Source organism: Petaurus breviceps, unplaced genomic scaffold, assembly GCF_028583685.1.
Source record: "Petaurus breviceps papuanus isolate PSGF00001 unplaced genomic scaffold, PetGlider_PUasm1.0 91041, whole genome shotgun sequence".
Taxonomy (NCBI): Eukaryota; Metazoa; Chordata; class Mammalia; order Diprotodontia; family Petauridae; genus Petaurus; species Petaurus breviceps.
The window spans coordinates 23,957,559-23,977,215 of record NW_027187400.1 but is presented as its reverse complement, the minus strand read 5'-3'; the positions used below and the strand labels follow the sequence as shown (position 1 = coordinate 23,977,215).

The 19,657-nt window shown below is 50.7% G+C and overlaps 1 protein-coding gene across 2 annotated transcripts in view; it reads left to right on the top strand.

Annotated features, from left to right (window-relative positions):
- Nucleotides 1–18,521, top strand: part of PEX14 (peroxisomal biogenesis factor 14) — a 138,710-nt gene extending 120,189 nt beyond the window's left edge. For both annotated transcript variants that reach the window (XM_069079150.1, XM_069079149.1), the window contains 4 exons: nucleotides 464–566; nucleotides 1,732–1,829; nucleotides 15,891–15,982; nucleotides 16,869–18,521. In XM_069079150.1, the coding sequence (XP_068935251.1) occupies nucleotides 464–566; nucleotides 1,732–1,829; nucleotides 15,891–15,982; nucleotides 16,869–17,346 (771 nt within the window). In that variant the 3' untranslated portion in view covers nucleotides 17,347–18,521. The remainder of the gene's footprint in view (nucleotides 1–463; nucleotides 567–1,731; nucleotides 1,830–15,890; nucleotides 15,983–16,868) is intronic.
- Nucleotides 18,522–19,657: the final 1,136 nt, after the last annotated feature.

Here is a 19,657-nt window from a genome sequence, read left to right as displayed (position 1 = left end):
GGTTGGGGGGCAGGCTTGCCCGTTCTAGACGCTGGCTGCTTGGTTGGCTGCCTGGCGGGTGCTAACGGGGCTCGGGACCACTCCCCGTCCTCTCCAGACCCTCCTTAGCCTCTCTCACATATGTTGGAGGTCCTTGCATTTGAGTCCAGCTCTGGAGGGGATGGTCCGGAGGTTATTCAGAGAGCTCACAGACTAGGGCTGGGCTTCCTGGGACTCTCTTCCATAGCCACAGACTTTGCATTAAGCTGGCAGAGCAGAGGTCCCCAGAAATGGCGAGGTTCTGGGCCTGGCCTCTCTCCTAACTTTGGGAAGGTTCTTGTGAGGTGTTTGCTGAGACTCATCATGGGAGGGAAGGGCCCAGGGCAGGAAGAGCTGGCCCAGGATGTGTGGGGTGTCTGTGGGAAGCGAGGGGCCAGTAGCTGGGGGCAGCTGGCCATTGCTGACACCCCTCCACTTTTTGCAGAAGTACCTGCTCCCTCTGCTCATGGGAGGCAAGGAGGACAGGAAGCAGCTTCAGAGAATCGAGGCGAATATCTCAGAAATGAGCGGCAGCGTGACGCAGACAGGTAGAGACTGATGGCTCCATCAGCTCACCCCTCAGAGCCCCCCGTGTGTGCCCCCCCCACCCTCCGCCTCCACTCTATGCGGTGACTTCATTTATCTGCTCGAGAATCTGTTCACATTTGCAAATGAAGCCGCCGTCATTTCGGTTTAATTTGAAATTGCTTGTTTACTGTCGGCGCGGCCTCAATTAATTATGTTTTTACGGAAAGGCTCCCAACCTCAGAATATTAATAAGGGGAATAAAATGACAGCCTTTCTAGGGGCTGTAAAGTTCATTTTTAATTTCTGCTTCTCCGAGGTTTTCAGGGGGGTTTTTCGGTGATTTTTTTCCCCCCTTCCCTCTAAGAATTCAAAGCGGGGTCAAGAGAGTCTGTAATTACTGCGGCTCCTGTGACCCCGGCCACCTTCTCTGTTATTGACTCCACGGGGCTCTCGTTCATTCCCCAGCACCCTTGTGATGGTCCAGATTAGCTGTAACCTGTCACACTGGGCGGTGGGCTGCTTTTTTCCTTCGTGAACTTGTTTACGGGATGGGAGGTCCGGATTAAAAACCAAAGGCAGGCAGAAGACCTTCCGAAGCCACAGGCCACGTGTTCTCCCGTATGTGGCTTGGGACTCATGGGGGGGGGGAAGGTCTGTGCACCAAAGAATGGAGTGGCCAACCAGCAGCAGGGAGAGGGGTCCCCATGACCCTCAGGGGAGACGGGGCACCACGGAGAGAGGTGGGAAGAGGAGCAGCCCGAGAAGCCCGCGGTGCTATTTTTAGTCTTTCCTGGGTGGTGTTTATCAGGAAGGAAAGGGAAATCATTCTATTCCAGAATTGGAAATTCTCTGCTAGTTCGACGAGAGCACGTGTGAGGCCCCACTAGATGAATGATGCAAACACCATCCAAGTTGGGAGAGCTGAGCAAATCCTGAGCAGATCTAATTAGGAGGGAGAGGTTTTGGATGGATATACTGCTTCCTATAGACAAGTCTACAATGGCAAGATAAACTAGGAAGACTGGAGGTTAGATGCAGTGCAGGTAGAGTGCCCACAGCCCAGATGAATTATAAGGGGGAGAGAGGAAGAGGGAGCATCCCTCGATAAATTAGGGGGAGAGAGAGAGAGAGGAGGGAGCCTCTGAAGGCCGCTCTCACCGAGCTCTAACTGCTTCCTCCTTGCAGTGACTCAGCTACAGGCGACGTTAGCCTCTGTCCAAGAAATACTGATCCAGCAGCAACAGAAAATCCAGGATCTTACCCAGGACCTGGCTGCCTCCAAGGTACTTCATGTCTCGATTCCTTTCTTCCTGTGTGCAGTGGGCTGCTCTCCTTAGGTCCTGACCATGTCTACAGCCTGCTTACAAATGGCCCCACCCCTCTGGTCATCAAGTGGCCATGTCCATCAGCGCTGCTTGTCCAGAGCAGGGAGGCCCACACCAGACAGTCTCCGTGGCATTTGATGACAGGATTCAGTTGTACCTCCACTTCGGCAAGGAAAAACTCCTTGCAGAGCCTGTGGGCATCCACATCCTGTGGCTGTGGAGCGAGGAGGCCTGGTGATGGGGGGCTGCTCAGGTTTGATTCTTCTGGGTAGTGTGGCTTTGGAGGCACTGTACCCCCTCTGGGTCCCTAACTTTGTGTGACTTTCATTTCCTCATTCTAAAAGTGACGTCTCTCCTAAGGCCTGTCCTCATGTATCTCTTTTGATTGAGAAGAACTGTCACAGAGAGACCAAGGAAAAATTTGCACTGGCTGTCTGCCGTGGCCAGGCGGGATGCCTTGCCCCTCGCTGCCCCTGCTTCAAATCCCCAGTTTCCTCTCAGGCTCAACTCAGTGGCTATGGTCTAGCCAAGGCCTTTTCTGCCCAACCTCCCTGCCTCACCCCCTCTGACTGCTGCCAGTACACATGCATGTGTGCATATGTGTACAAGGATCTGTGGGCAAGTACACATGGGTGTACATGTGTATACATGGACATATGGTGCATGTTCCCCACGGCTGTATGTGTGCACACATCCTGGGGTCAATGTGCACATGGATCTCTGGGCAAATAGTCCCCACAGGTGCGTCTGGCATGGCTGTTTGTCCTTTATAAGCTCCTCCAGGGAGGTTCTGCTTCTCCTGCCTGCCACCTAACACTGTCCCAGCACATCCTGGGTACTTAATAAATGCTGAGTGAGTGATTGAATGATTATGAGTGAGCACTGCAGGTTTCCTAGCCTTGGGCATGTTAATGTCAGGAGATTTCACAGGACTCTCACTCTGATTGAGAGCACTTCTGTATACAGTATTCCAAATTTGGGTTCTTAGAGGAAAAGCTGTCAGTGAGGTGACCTTGTAAAGGGAGCGCTGGGCCGGACCTGAGGAAGGTCTGGGTTCACATCCTGCTTTGCTCTTGTCCTAGCTGTGTGACCAGGGGAAGTCTCTTGGCCTGTGTGGGCCTTCATTTCTTCATCTGTACAATAGGGGCCATAATAGTACCTCCCAGGGTTGTTGTGGGGGAATATTTGTAACGCACAAACCATAAAGCCTTTCTATAAATGCTGATTAGCTCCTGGGAGCTTATGAGCAGGATCCCTTCACAAAACAGGTGGATCCGGTTTGAAGAAAGAGGTTTGAGGAAAGCCTGGAGAGGGATTCTCCTGAGCAGAGTTATCCCGAGAGCGTATAAGAGGGAAGCTGGGAGGAAGAGGCGGAGGACAGCCAAGAGGTGCCAGGCGGGAAAGATGGCCCCGGTTTGGTTGTTCTTAATAAACGCTCTCTTCACAGTCCTCACCAGGCAAGCCAGTCACTGGTGGCTGTTGGCCTGCGACGGCCCAGCCTGGAGTGTGCTTCCAGAGGATGCTGAGAGACTGAAGGGTGGGGGGCCGTGGTGAGGGTAGAGCATCACACACCTGTGCTGCAGGGACGCTTGAGGAGGGGATCGCCAGGCTTCCCCACAGCAGGGCTCCTCTTCACCTTTCATTGACTGACTTGTTCACCTTGTGCTCTAGAAGGGCGCTGCACTCACTAGAGCTAGCCGCCCCCTGAAGGGCTCTCCTGTGAGTTGTCCCCCATGTTTACGTTCACCAGAAAGATGTAGAATTCCTTGAACGATAGAATGCAGAGAGAGGCTTTTCTTGTGACTCCGTGACCATCACTGGGGGTATTCACCTGTCTCCGGAGGAGATTCAGCACAGAACCCAGGGTGAGGGTTCCCCCAGCCACTGAGGTCTTCCTCAGGAACATCTGTTCCCGTGTGTGTGTAGATGACATCGTGCTGGCGTCACTGAGCCCTTCAGAGCCTCCTAGAGGAGAGTGAGAGCCACTCAAAGAGTCTCACCTTTCATTCACATGGGAAGAAGAATCAAGTAGTTTAAAAGTGCTTTTTGTCTTGACAAAGAGCTTCAGACTCCATAGAGCTCATCCTTCAGTGTAGACACCTTGGATAGACACTGCAAATAGAGGGGGAGAGAACAGGCAGGAAAATTGTGGGAAAATTGCAGAGCTCCCGAATGACCCCAGGTTTGGCCTTGAAATGTTTGTTGTAGTTTGGCCTTTGAAGAGGACCATGACATTAGGTAGGTGATGGCATCCTTCGAAGTGGATTGGATTTCAGTGCGGCAGGGCTATGCAGTCACCAGCCTCACTTTCTCCTCCAGAGCCATCTGGGTCCAGTGACAAGATACAGATCAGAATGACTGGAGAAGGCTGGATGCAACGGGAGACCTTGGCCTTTTTGAGCTAAGGTCTCTCCCAGGTCTTAGTTTGTCTGAAGCAACACCCATTCACCGATTTAAGGTTGGGTAAGAAATGAAGCAAAAGATGGCCTATTCAGAAATAAAAGTTCTGTTTCGGAGGGGACAGAAACAATTCTGAGCCATCAAAACCCGAGGCTCGGGCTGGGACTTATTATTGGCCCGTCAGTGAGAGCCAGAGTGATTTGGGCTTAAGGCATAGTCAGGTAGCTCCATTAGAATCCAAATGGGCTTTATCAAAGTCTGGTTTAACAGAGTTCAAGTTCAAGAAATTGATACTCCTTTGGGCAGAGTACCCGTATGTAAGTGTATGGTTCCCTATGTGGAGGGAGGAAGAGAGAGAAGGAAGGAGGGAAGGGGGTGAGGGGCAGCATTGCCCAGTTGGGTCCCCAGTGAAGCAGCTACTACCCCTCACAGATTGTTGTTTGTCCTTTGTTCTTGAAGAGGACCGATGACATCAGGAAGGCGATGTCTGGAAATGAAGACCTGTCTCTGATACCCATATTCTACCAGTGTTGTTGTATGACTTCAGATGGGACACTAGGGTCTCTTCATGACTCCAAGGGTAATGACCAGGCTGCAGCACCGAACAAATCAGGAACAGAAAAAAAAAAAAAAACAGAGAAAATAGAATGTCCTGGTCACAGGGCACTGGTGTGTAGTCATTGTCTGACGGCTCTGCCCACATCCTCACCTGCCAGGGGAAGCAGGCACAACCCAGCACGGTGGGTGGGCCCCCAGGGTTCCATTTGTCCTTTGGGCAGGGAGCTGTTACTCTTGTGGAAATGCCCTTCTTTTAGTAGGGCTCCCTGGATGAACCGCATCTCCTGATGGTCAGAGTCTGGTCACTGCGGACCCAGCCCTTCTCTCAGCAGTCTTTGTCACTGGGGACTCACGCATTTCTGCATTGCTCAACAGCGTCTGCTGAGCCTACTTCATGTGTCTCTACCTAGGGTGGAAGCTCCTTGAGGGTAGGAATTGCATACTCTTTATTATGAATCCCTTTATCTAATGGAGACAAGGTTTCATAAACAGCAGTGCCCAAGAAGAACTGAGAGGAGAAGGGCAGTGCTGAAGGCCCCTCTGAGTGCATCTGCCACTGCCTCTTGTTCTCTCCCCTTGGCGTCCTTCCTGTCACACTTCTTTCTGGGAGTCCTTCGCTTGTACTTTCGAGAACTGGACACAGAATGACCTTCCTGGGGAAAGGAGCACCATGGGGGTCGATGATCTAGGTTCTGTTTGAGCCTTCTGTATTTACCAAGATCAAGGAGGGCAGGAACTTCATGGCTGGGCAGCCCAGTGAATACAGCGCTGGTGTCAGACCTCAGACACTTCACTGGCTGTGTAACCCCACTGAAGTCACTTTACTCCTCTCTTTCTCAGTTTCCACATCTGTAAGAAATAGCACCCACCTCACAGTACTGTTGTGGTGAGGATCCAGGGCGATGGCACATGCCAGTCACTTTGCCAACCTCAGCCTGCGCTATGAATGCTAGCTGTCACCATGGTCATGGGTGTCTTGGTTAGCTCTGAGAATGTGCTTCAGGTGGTCCTTGGGCTCTTGCACTGCTCCAAGCAGCGCCTTTCCTGACAGTTCCTCTCTTGGAGAAGGAACAAAGCCACCGCTTTGCCAGCCACTTTGACACCAGCATTTTTGAATGCCTTTTGGTCATCCATGCCTGACGTGCAGCCCGTGCACCCTGCTGTCCCCATCCCACACACAGAGCTGCCGCTGGCTCCCTCCTGGGTGTGTTTGTGGCTAGTGGCCACTTTTTGCCATGGAACATGCTCTGTACAGTAGGACCCACATGGCAGCACAGCCATAAACAGACCATGAAAGCCAGTTTATGGTCACAGCCCTGTTAGCCTTTGGAGCTGTGGCCTGCCAATTGCCTGAAGCCATTCCGGAAATTGGAAAACTGTTTTCAGGTCTTAAGAATTAAGATTAAGACCACATGTTAGGTTTTGAGAAGGGAAAGGGCAGGGGAGTTCTGCCTGGTGGTTTAGAGCAGGCTTTACAAGTTTCTCGCACTTTTGTCTTTGGAACCCTCTCTCCTCCCACCCCTTCTTACTTTCTTCTGTGCTGAAATGTAAAGCATGCTGTTTTGGTATCTAAACCCCATGTGTACGAAGACTTCGGTAACCCCATAAACCAAAGAGTAAAAGCTGTGTTTTCTCAGCTGTAATGTAAGTTTTTATATCTGCCTTCCAAGCTCCTACTGGAGCACTGTAAAAAATTAAAAAGAGAAGCTTTAAGTAATTAAAAAACCTACATAAAACCGAAGGCTGTGAGTTTTCTACAACTGTTTTTTAAAGAGACTGGCTAAAAAGCCCCAGATGTCAGATTTTATTTCTAAATCCTAGGCATCTGGCACCATATGCGTTTGGAAATTTGAGTCCTTTGCCGGCCAGTGAGTAGAAATCGCTCCCTTGTTAATGTGGTGCTGTAGCTTTCAAGGTCTTAGAGAAGCCAGAACAGTGGCAGCTCCTGGGTTCTTGCCTGTCTGTTGGTCTGGAGTGTGAATCCCACGGGAATATACTCTTGCAAATGAGTATGTGTGTGTCTCAAGTACGCTGCTACGACCAAAGTCCCTCCAGACCCAACTTCAGGAAGCACTGAAGGCAGCAGCCCCTGCAAAAGGTGGTGGGACTCTTTGTGCCTGAGGAGTGAGAGCTCAGTTACTGCGCTGACCGACAAGGTCAGAGAAGGTTCTCCTAAGCTTCTTGTGACCCCTACCACACTGTGACCCACTTGTTTATTTAATAAATATTTATTGAGCTTCTCTTCTACATAAGACCCTATGTTCACTTCTCTTGGGCTGACATCTCTTCCCACCCTTCTGTATTTTTTATTTGAATTATCTGGGTCAGTCCTCATGGGCGGGCAATAAGGGACAGAGAAAAGAATTCAGGAGTGACCACCTTCCGTGGAGTCCTGATTAATTGCTCATTTAAAAACTGCTTGGAGGGTGACTGGAGTCTCTGTGGGCTCATGTCAGGCAGGCCCACCTGTGGCCTTTAAAACAATTTGATCCAACTGGTCATGGCATTTGTGAAAACAGTTTCTGTAGTGGTTGTCCTGTTCTCTGTCCATCACAGCAGGAATCACTGCAAGGAAGTGGGGGAGGGTGTTGGGTTGTGTGATTATTATTCATTGGTGTGCCATGTGGCTTCTGCTCTTAGTAGGAAAGGTATTGGAGATTAAGGCTTTTGGAACAGTTTCTTTTAGACTGGGAAGTATTTAAATCTGTTCCAGCAGAATGTAATAATGTTCAGTGGCCCGTAGATGATGGCCATTACTCTCCCATGTCGTTGCTTTTGTTCAGTTCAGCATATATTAAGTTCCTACTATGTGACTCCAAACAAGCTATGGAGAGTGGAAAGTCACCCAGACCCATTTCCTCACGTGAAGCAGTCGCCACAATGAGGAGGCCTACGTTGCTCTGAAACCGCCTTCGTCCTCAAGCACTTGATCTCCAAACCAAGCGGTTTTGGTCTGCAAATATCAGTTCATTTACAGATCTCATGGAGGAGGGCAGAGAAAGGTGATGAGTGGCTTTGCTTTGAAAATAAGCAAAGTTCAGTTGAGGGGAAGAAAGCAGGTTTTTAGAAAGCTTGGCATGAGACGCCACTCAGGCAGAACATCTGAAGAGGGTGCCTGGAAGGGAACAAATGGAAAACCGAGCATGTGTGAGCTCTGCTTTTTTATTAAAAACCGTTTTCATCACCAGTGACAGCGGATCCGTTGGAAGTCCAGGCCCCTGTCTGCTGAACTGTGTGAAGAAGTAGAAAGGGCACTCAGGAAGGGAAGCTGGGAAGACATCACCCAATGAGAAGTCTGTGCCGAAGGTGGCGCGGTTTTGAAAACATTGAGGGTTTGATTTTTAGGATAACTGAAAGGGGAAGCTGCCCAAAGATTGGAATATATAAATTGTGGACTGTGTTACTTCTAAGTACAAAGAGTGATCAGAGGACCTCACTAACTAGAGACCCAGGTTTCTACTTTCTCATCTGTTTGAGGCTTTGTTAGAATGATCTCTACCTATATATACCCTGTTTATGTGTGTCCCATGTGTATGGGGAGCAGCCAGTAGACATTAAGTGCTTGGAATGCAAAGAGAAATGTGAAGTTGTCTCTGCCCTCAAGGAGCTTACATTCTCACCGGGGAGAGAACATGTATATACACAATGGATCCAGAATGGCCAGAGACGCATTTTGGGAGGGGGGAGGACCTCGGGAAAGGACTTCTTGTAAATTATGATGCTGGAACTGCTGAGTCACCCAAGAAACCAAGAATTCCAAGAGGTAGCAGTGGGAGGGTGGAGGGATCATGCAGGATTCCCCAGTAGGTAGAATCAGAGATAACTTTGTTGAATGATCCTCTGACTGTCAGCATCGCATGAGGCAGAGAACAGAGAGGTGTGTATTTGCCTGGGATGTTTGCTGCTGTTGCACAGGGTACCCAGTACAGTGTCTAGACAGTAGGTGGGCAAGTCCTCCCTACAGATGCCCCATATGTGCTTGACATTGTGCCCCAGAATACTGCATTCTCCTCAATTCATGCAGGAGAAAGCAAACAATAAATAAATAATAGTTAATTAGTGTGTGTGTGTGTGTGTGTGTGTGTGTGTGTGTGTGTGTGTACATGCCTTGGTTAGGCACAATCCTAGCTGGACCCAGAATTAAATAAGAAGAGCAGGCTGGATTGTATTTGGGGAATTGTACAGCACTTTAATTGATTCTGGGCAGCTCTCTGTCATAAGAGTTGCCATTTTAACACCAGTATTCTTCAGTGATGCCCTATGAATCACGGAACACCACGGTCCCCAGAGAAGCAAAATGACTGGTGGCCCGAAGTCCGGTGGGCAGCATCCCATGCTTGGGAGAGCTGGGATGGTGATAACTGATGGTGCAGAGGGGACGCAGCTTCCCAAGTTCACCCAGCCCATGACGGGGGCGGTGGTCTGAGAACAAGGAGGAGCAGAGGGCCGGTGGCCACAGAAGGCTGTCAGCTGGATCGGCCCTCTTCAGCTTGAGTTATGGGAGGGCGTGGCTGAGGTCATGCAGGAGGAGAAGGGGGCGCATTGAAGCCAGGCTCTGAGGGCAGATGTGTGCGCCCAGCCTCTCCAAGATGAGCATCCTGTGCAGTGACAAGAACGGCACTGATGGCTGTGACAGGAGCTGCCGTTTGTGCCCCCCTCTGTAGTGACCTGGGGTTCTGCAGCACGTGCATTGTCACAGCTGGTCTGACAACAGCCCCGTAACATACAAGTCCCCATCCCACTCGTGAATGGAGGAGACGAAGCTCAAAGGCTTGTGCCTCTGTGCCCTGCGGCCGGTCCGTCCCATTGCCAGTCCATGAGGACACCAGACATCGTGGGTCTCACAGTTGGAAGGGGCTCAGGATCCATCCGGCCCACTCACACCAGACCATAAAGACTCCACAGAATGCTGAGAAGGGGCCATAGGGTCTCCCCAGACTCTTGTGAGGGGGAGGGCCCTCCACTTCAGAGGAGCTCCTGTTACTCATGGGTTTTCCTCACATCAGACCCAAATGTGTTTCTATGGATTACTCAGCCAGTGCTCCTGACTCCCTCCTCCAATGATAGATCTGCAGACACATTAAGACAGTTTCCTCTTCTTTAGGCTAACCATCCCAGGTTACTTCAGCTAATCCCTCACACAGCATCATCTCAAGACTCTTCATTAGTCTGGTTAGGTTTATCTGGGCATCCCCAGAGGAATCATCGATTCCACATTATCAATGTCCTTCCTAAAATGTGACCCTCAAGAACCTTCACTATTGTGACTTTGGAGAAAAATTCATAAGAGATGAAATTACAAAGGACAAAATAAATTATTTCAATTACAGAAAATTGAAAAGCTTTTGCATAAACAAAATCAGTGCAACTAGAATAAGAAAAGAAATAGAGTGCAAAAAAAAAAAATGTTTGCATCTTTGTCAGGAGTCTGGTATCCACGGTGTGTAGGGAATTGACAAAAATAGAAGTAGTAGCCATTCCCCAGTAAAATGATCAAGAATTACAGACCATCCAACAAATGAAAACAGTTGGAGCATCAACTCACACTTCTTGAAGTGGCAAAGATGATTTTGTTGTTATTGTTCTGGACAGAAGCTTCTCTTGAGACAGATAATCACATTATTCTTCATTTGTGGCTGCCTGTGCACTTACAATGTAAGTGCCTTGCCTCTGGTCCCACGGCTAAGATGAACAAAAGAAATGGGAATAGTGTTGCAGGAACTGTGGACAGACGGGTGTATGAATACACTGTTGGTGGAGCTGTGCGTCACGGCAGCCATTCTGGAAAACAGTTTAGTATTATGTGAGAAAAGTCACTCAACTTTTTGTGACCTTTCACACCTTTTGATCTAGCAACCCCACTATTGCGCTTATACCTCAAAGAAGCAAACCACCGAAAGGGCCCATTTGTACCAAAATATTTGTAGTGTGAATGACTGAGTGAACAGGCCTTAAGTGCTTACTGTGTGTAAAGTCCTAGGGGTAAGTGTGTGTGTGTGTGCGCGCGCGTGCACGCATGTGTAAAAATGAGGGAATCCTTCCTCAGAAGGAGTTCACATTCTAATGGGGGAGATATATTTAGAAGGGTTGAGTTACAAGACAGATGGGGTAGCCCTTTAGGTGGTAGCAAACTACTAAAAACAAAGGGGGAGTTAATCATTTGGTGAACGGATGAACAGATTGTGGCCCACAAATGGAATTGTTCTGTGCCATAGGAAATGAGAAATATGAGGGATTTAGAAAAACGTGGAACCTCCGGTATGAACAAACACAGAGGGGAGTCGGCAAAGGCCAAGTGACCTACACAGCGACCACTCTGGGGTGGCCACTCTGTAGGTCAGGAATGATGGCTGTCCACCCTGGAGAGCTGCCTTGTGCCACCTCCTTGGGGTGGGGCTGGGGGGAGCTGTGAATGTGGGGTGTGCTGTGCCCTGTGCTCTCCGTTTCTGTTGCTTTGGGGTGGCCACTCTGTAGGTCAGGAATGATGGCTGCCCACCCTGGAGAGCTGCCTTGTGCAGCCTCCTGGGGGGGGGGGGGGGGGACTGTGAATGTGGAGTGTGCTGTGCCCTGTGCTCTCCGTTTCTGCTGCTTTTCCTTAAGTATGTTTTCTTTGTTACAAAAGAAGGTTCAGAAAAAGGGATGAGTAGGAGTGGAGGAGATTGAGTGGAGAGGACTGTGATGTGCCAGCAAAGGGCTGCAGTGAAATATAAAATAAAATCGGGTTCCTGGAAATGAACCCGGTATTTCAGCTCTGCACTGGCCGTGGCAGAGTACTCTGGGGCCCCCTCCCTTCCTCGCTTGGATGCTCTGTTATACCCTGGACTTCCATCGAGCTGGCAGTCTGTTACACTCTGGCATCTCTTTCATAAGACCTGTTGCTGATCCCTGTGTCAGCTTGTGCTTGTGACACTGATTTTTTGAGACCAATGTTCCAGCCTTTTGGGATCTGACTCATTCATCCTGTTTGTGAGCTTTCTCTCCTTAGACTGGTATCACCCGCAGGTTTGATATGTATGTGACATATGCCTTTATCCAAGTCATTTCTAAAAATGCCAGATCGTGCAGAGCTGAGCACAGATCCCTGGGGTGCTTTACTGGAGACCTCCTCAGTTTACATTTTCCGTGAATTGCTTCACTTTGGGTCCAGCAGCTTAACTAGTTCTGAATCCACTTCATTGTACTGTCATTTAGCTCACATCTTTCCTTTTCCACAAGAATAGCATGAGAGTGATTGTCAAATGCTTTGCTGAAATAAAGGGAAATGATACTTTGAGTGTTCCTCTGATGAATGAACCAATGGATGGATGGATGAATGAATGAATGAAAAAGCATTTATTAAGCTCTTACTGTGTGCCAGACGTGGTACTGAGCCCTTGCCCTCAAGGAGCTAATTTATTTTGGGACAAGACAAAGCACATAGTGGAGTGGTGGGTCCGGGTGGGAGAGGAGGTGGTATTTTTGATCAGAGAAGTTACAGGGATGGTGAGTGGATTGAGCAGCTGATTGAATGTCCTGAAGGATGAGTCAGTCTGGGTCAGGTGGAATCTCCCTGGTCCTAAACACAGAGACTCAGGGCAGGACCCAGGTAGTGTGCGTAGCATGAGCTAAGGAGCTTAGCATGAAGTAAGGAGTAGGGCGGGGGGGGGGGGGGTCTGCTTGGGGCTAGTGAGAAGCCCAGGGACTAGGGTGGTGGATGCTGGTGTGGAGGGCAGAGGGCAGGAGCGGGGCATGAATGGATCTGGGGGAGGGTGACCAGTTCTTAACAAAGCCATGCTAACCTTTGCTATTTCAGTTTATAAACTATCTAATTTTGCCCAATCAGAGTCAGACTTACCTGCCTATAGTTTGCACACTCAATTCTCTTTCCATTGAAAAAACCGATCAGGACATTTGCTCTTCTCCAGTCACTGGTACTTCTGCTGATACACGATCTCTTTCCAGGATTCTTGACAAAAGCTAGGCCATCACGTCTGCCAGCTCTTTTATTACTCTGAGCTGTGCTTCACTGGGGTCTGGTGACTTGGACTCATCAAACCCTCAAGGGCAGCTAGACGCTGTCCTACTGTTTCCCTGATCATCTCAGATGTCAACTCCTTGTCAGCCATTTCTGTTCTCCCTTTTCCAGTTCAAAGATAATTTTCTTTGACAGAGAAAACAAACAAAATATCACTCTGTCAGTCACAGGCATTTGTGAGGTGCCAGACTGTGTGTGAGGGGCTGGGGATTCAGAGAAATGGAAAACCAGGCCTTGCCCTCAGGGAGTTCACATTCTAATGGGGGACCCAGTGTATAAGGAAACAGCTACATACAAGATGCACAGAGAGTAAATGGAAGGGAACCATGGTGGGGAACAGCCTTCTGCAGAAAGCATTGTTTGAGCCAAGTCTTAAAGGAAGACAAGGGTTCTCCAAGGTGATGGTGAAGAGGGAGGACACTCCAGGTGTGGGGGGCACAGCCACAGCCATGTCCCAGAGCCAGGAAATGGCACGTTGGGCATGGGGGACTGCAGGGAGACAAGTCTAGGTGGATTTCAGAGCCTGTGGAGTGGACTGAACATGGGAAGCTTTACGTGCCAGGCAAGGAGTTTACATTTATGAGATCTTTGGTTACCATGCCATCCATCCTGGGGAGCTCCCCTCCCCCTTCTTTGGTCCTCCTCACTTCCCCGGTAGAGCCCACAGTCTGACCTCTTTTTGTTGTCCTTACGGTTCTTGACAGATTTGTTTTAAGCTTCAGCAGTCCTGACATTAGTATTTTTTAATACCAACCAGTTGAATTCTTCCTTGTCCCCTTGGCCTCCCACAAGCATATGCCAACATTCTTACAAGACTAGTCTTTGGTGGTGCCCTTGCCCCTCCGTCTGTGTGCGTGTCTTGTAAGCCCCAGGCTGGCTGATGCCCCCGTGCATCCACTTCAGTCTCTTTGGGAAGCTCCCCCTTTCCTCCCTTATGTCTTCAGAAGTACTCTTCTCCCTGGGCTGGCCCGGGATCCAAGGTTCTCTTCCCCAGATCCCTAAACCCCACTGGTCGGATGATGCCTACCTCTCTCCTTTCTCTTCTCCTTTGCGTTTCCCATCCCCTCCTCTCCATTCTCATTTCCTCTCATCACAAATTCAAAAATGGAATCTTCTGTTCTCTAAAGGTTCCCGTCCTTTCCACCTCAGCAGCGAGATCCTACTTGGACACAATCAGACTGATGCAGAATAGGACCTGATGTGGATCCAAGCCCTCTTGACTCCCAAGGCCATGGTCCTTTCCACCACACTGGGCTGTCATTCACAGAGGATTTTGTAGGATCGTGGGCAGGTGAATTAGGAGAATCAAACTTTCCCAAAGTTAATTGTGATCTAGTAAGGAAGGATGGCCCTGTTCTGTGTGGCTGCCTGGCAGCTGGAGCTTGGATTGATGAAGGTTTGTCATGGAGGACTGCGGCAGTCTTAATGCAAGTAAACCAGTTCACAGCTCGCCAGTTTGAAGGTATCAGTAGTGGGACCCAGGACTCTAACATGGAATCTCTTCCTTTATGGGCAAACCTTTGAGATGAGGGGGGCACTTAGGTAGGCAGAGGGACTGAGAGTTGGAAGGGCCCTCAATGGTCATCTAGCTCAGCCCAGCCAGGAGTAGTACCCCCACAAGTCCTTGCTGAGCCCCTGCTTAAAGACTGCCAGAGAGAGGGTATCCCACCATCTGTCATCTGTCTGCACAGCCCATTCTACTGTGTGTCTACATGGCCTGCTCTCCTAGATTGCTTTGGTTGTTGGAAAGGCTTTCCTGACAGTGTCCCTCAGTCGGCCTCTCTGCAGCTTCCCCCCATGGCTCTTGGTTCTTGCTTGTTGAGCTCCTCCCTGTGAAAACCCTTCATATGTGTAGGGAGCCTTCCTGTCCACCTTGAGGCCAATGATCAATGTGACATGGCATCAGGGTCCTTCACCAGCCCCTGGGTGCCTTCCTCTGGAAGCTCTCCAGCTAATCAGTGCCATTTAAAACCATGGTGCTCACAACTGAGCCCTGGACTCTAGAGGGCAATGCCACTGCCCCCTCCTTCCTGGAAGCCGGGGGATCTTCACGAGCAAAGCCCAAGATCACTGACATATCAGCACCAGAGCGTCCTGAGACAAGAGGCGTGCCAGCCAGCAATTTTCCCAAGGGACGCCCTGGCCTTTGTGGCTATGAATGGAAAGAGACCTCTTGGCATCAGAGTCCTTGGCCCAGCCAGATGTCTCTACAGCAGGGACGTGGGCTTCTACCAGCTCAGATGCCACCAAAGAGATGCATTAACATATGCCTTGCCGTGGCAGCCTGCTTGTGGCTCAGGCCTCTGCCGCTGGCACATGAGCGCCTTGAGAGCAGGGACTGTGGCTTCTCTGTCCAGTTCTCCAGGGCTTGCTGGGGCGCTTTTGCAGAGGAAGCATTTCAGGGATGCCCTCCCTCCCTTGTCATCTCCCAGGCCTGTCCAACTCTTCATGACCCCATTTGGGCTTTCCTTGGCAAAGATACTGCAGTGGTTTGCCATTTCCTTCCCCACGGCCTCCACAGAGTAGGAAACAGAGGCAAACGGGGTGAAGTGAATTGCCCAGGGTCACACAGGTAGGCTGAATTTGAACTCAGGAAAAGGAGTCTTTCCTGACCCCAGGACCAGTGCTCTATCTGCTTTATCTGCTGGGCCACATAGCTGCCCCTGTTCATATATACGGATGTCCCTAATTTCTGGTCCCTGAAGTGGGTCTTGAGTTGGGCAGCTCCCCAGACTGGGTGCTCTCTGAGCCTACCAGCCTCTTAGTGACCCCCCCACCCCATTTTACCCTGAGTTTATTTTGTGCAGGTCTTGCATATATTAACATGTTGTCTCCCCAAAAGGACTTTCAACACCTTGAGATCCAGGACTAACTGTTTGATGTCCAACCCTGTATCCCCAGCAGTGGGCAGACACTCAGTAAATGCTTGTTATCTGATTGAGGCCTCAGTATTGCCCCTCCTCCCCTGGGGGCATTCTTCTGGGGCTCCTGGACTGGAGATTGGGCACTGCTGCCTTAGTCTTACCCCTCTTCCTTCTGTCTTTCAGGCCACCACGTCCACCAACTGGATCCTGGAGTCACAGAATATCAATGAACTCAAGTCTGAGATTAATTCCTTAAAAGGACTCCTCCTAAACCGGTATGGGGGGAATGGGCTTGGAGCTGATTGCAGACTGGGCTGGGGAGGTGGTGTTCCGATGAGCCGAAGCACCGGACTTCTCTGGCCAGGCTATAGACTTTGAACGGGAGCTGTTGAGAGGGTCTTTGGCAAGGCTGATGGGTGACTTTAGGCAGGGAAGGGGCTTCCGTGCTGGCCTTCCAGGCGACCACTGCCTTGTCTGCTCGGAGAAGGTGAACTTGGCCTCAGAGAGATGGTGGGCAAGAGCAGTGGAGAGAGGGGGAGGGGAGTGCCTGTCACCAAGAGAAATTCATGGGTTTTATGCAGCCAGTAAAGAAGTGCTTTTGGAAAAGAAAAAAGGCAGAAAGTCGGCAGTTGGGTAACGTTGGAGCCAAGAAAACTCTACAAACTGAATTTCCTGATAGCATTTATGATACTGGTGAATTACGCAGGCATTAGCTTGTTTGTACTCCACAGAGATGGGGCTTGAAATGGAGGAACCTGCTCAGAGGCCAGTGCAGGCGGGCAGAGGGAGGGAGTGCTGGAAGGGCAGCTGCTGTGTGGGGTCCCTGCTTGTATGGTTATTTTTTGAACTCCAAAGATTAGCTTCCTTAGCCTCAGCTCCTCAGGCCGTGTGTGTGGGGTGGGGTGGGTGGGTGTGAAAGAGAGAGCTTTGGTGACGCTTGGCCTTTGCCAAAGGAGAGCCAAGGCTGGTGCTGCCCTTCCCCCTGCCCCCCACCCCTGTGGCATGGCTGTGGGTGATCTTTTTGCTGGGCTTCAGGACTCTCTTCAGGGGGTGGAGTGGCCTTCCTCATGGACAGAGGAGCCCCTGGCAGCGTATCGGGGTCACGTTTTGGAAGCCCTTTTAACACAGACCTCCCCACCTCTCTGCTTTCCCTCCCATCAGGAGACAGTTCCCTCCCTCACCTTCTGCCCCCAAGATCCCATCCTGGCAGATCTCAGTGAAGTCCTCATCTCCTTCCAACCCCGCCGTAGCCAACCACAACAGCAGCAGCGACATCTCCCCCGTCAGCAATGAGTCGGCCTCCTCTTCACCGGTGAAGGAGAACCACAGCCCTGAGGGCTCGAAGGTCAACTATCACCTTCTGGGCCCAGAAGAGGAGGGGGAGGTGGTGATTGATGTGAAGGGCCAGGTGCGGATGGAGGTGCAGGGGGAAGAGGAGAAGAGAGAGGACAAGGAAGAGGAAGAGGAGGAGGAGGAGGAGGAAGAGGAGGAAGAGGAGGAGGACGTGAGCCATGTGGACGAGGAAGATTGCCTGGGGGTCCAGACGGAGGACCGGAGAGGGGGCGATGGGCAGATCAATGAGCAGGTGGAGAAGCTTCGGAGACCTGAGGGGGCCAGCAATGAGAATGAGATAGACTAGGACTATCCACTCTTCTGTCCTCCTCTCTCCCGCCTACCCCTCTGCCTGCCCACAACACAGCCCCTTCCTCTCTCTGGAGCACCTTTCATCAGGGATGGGGGGGCTCTCCACAGGAGTACTTTCTCTTGCAGTTGACCACGTTTAGTGTTGGCTGCCCCTGGCGCTCCATGCACTTGGCATGCTGATGTTCCAGGGCACTGCCAAGCAGTAAGGATGGTCATCCTCTCACCCCTCCACTAGCCCTGCCTCAGCTCACTGGAGCCCTCCAGGGGGGAGCTGAGCATAGCCCCAAGGACAGAGCTATACTCTTTCCCTGGGTCCAGCCTGGGGGCCTCTGCAGATCTTCCTCAATCCTGCTGGCTTTTCTGAGCCCTTCCACCTAGTCTCATTTCTGCCCCTCATTTTACTGCCTAAATATCCCAGCACCCCCATTGCCTACATTTCATTCTTAAAACCAGTCTGGCCTTTGAGATGTGCTTGGCACAGGTGTTAGGCCGAAAGTACCCACTGTCCTCCACAGTTGTCTTTCCCCTCAGGGGCATCTTGCCTTTAATATTGGTCATGACAACAGGTAGCTTAATTACCTGACTCCTAACTCCTCAGGTGAGAAAGAATTGCTGTTGAAATCATTCTCCATCACTCCCCATCATCCCCCAGCCCAGGCCCAGCCGCTTCCTTGTGATTGTTTGGTGCAGGAAGCATCTGGCTGTCTGCCCCTGCTCTCTGAGGTGGGCAGCTCCATCTTCCCTTTTCTTGTTGGATGATCAGGGGGTCAGAGTGGTTAGCAGAGTCCCAGGGCCTCTGGCTGTGGGACTGTTGCCCAGTGAGAACCGGGCTGGGCCCTGCTGAGCGCAGAGGGCTTTCCCAAACTGAGCTGTCCTGCTCGGCCTCTCTTTCCTCTCCCCTCGACCACTCCCCTGTTGTCCTCCTGGAGAAATTAAATGACACGGGGTTATTGACCGCTCGTTTTTGCCGTATCATGTTCTTGACTGGTCCGATGGTGACACATGATCCCTCCTCCCCGCCAGCCGCTGCCAGCCGAGCAATTCCTGGAGTATCTGAGTCTGTCCTTCTCACAAAGAAAAGCCACGCTCGTTTGTGTGATCATGTATAGATTCCAGAATATAAGATATGATTGTACATAATTGTAATAAATAGGAGGTACCACTATTTAACCCTGGCTCATCAGCCTTTTCTTCTGGGGCAGAAGTAACCCAAGGAGGTGTGTGTGGGTCTCTGGTGGGGACCTTGGGGGTGAGAGTCGCACAGCAGCATTTTGTGGATCCCACATAGCTAGTCCCAGGCAAATCATAGGATTTTAGAGGTGGAGGAGCCTGGGAGGGCTAGTCTAGTCTCCTCAAGCCAAATGACTTCACCACCATGCAGCCTGCATGTAGCAAAAGGTGTAGAGCTAATATTTGAACCCAGGTCTTTGGGCCTCAGGCCCATTGCTCATCCCCTCATGCCCTCCTGACTCAGCCTATTTAGCTTCTTACTGAAAACTGAGCTATCTGCCTGATTTCTGAGAGTCGGAGGGCCTGGTGATGGGGACGTTCTTGTGATCAGAGAAGAAGGGGACCTCATATGACTGTATATAGACCTACCGGAGGATGAATGGTTTCTCATTCCTTAAATGGATGAAGATTTTCTTCAGGAGTGTGTGTGTCTCTTTCCCTCTCCCTTCCCCCTGCCCTTCATCCTCCTGCCCCCTTTAATGTTCACAGAGCATTGAGCTGAGACGAGAAAAAACCCCAAAGTGTGTTAGAAAGAAGGGGAGCCTTGTCCTCTGCAGCTTCCCCTCCCCATCTTCCCCAGTGCGCCCAGAGACCCAGCACACTCTAACAAGTGCCTGTGGTACATTTTATATACATAGAAGGTTTTGGAAATCGAAAGTGCTTGGACTACAGCAGTCAGCAAAATGTGGAAAATATGTTCTTGAAGTATGTACTCCTCCTGGCATGACCCAGGAGGCTCCCAGCTCCTGCAGACTTCCCTCCTTGCCTGGTTCTCGGGTACCAGGCACTCACTCTTCTCTGGTCCCCATCCATTTTTAAGAACCACCTTTTCTTGTCAGTTCCCTGGTGGACATGATTTGAAGGGACTTAGGCTTCATAATTCTCCCTTTCCCCAAAACCACCTCACATGGCCTGAGTGGAGGAGGCTGGAGAACCCCCAAGAGGGAGGCAGGGTGGGCTCTTTGGTGCTGCTGCTGCTGCTGCTGCCTCTAAGCTTTTCCCTCAGCTTAGGCTTCAGGTCATCCCCTTACCCTCAGAAGCAGTGCTCTTCTCCCTGGGATCATGAGGTGGATCCC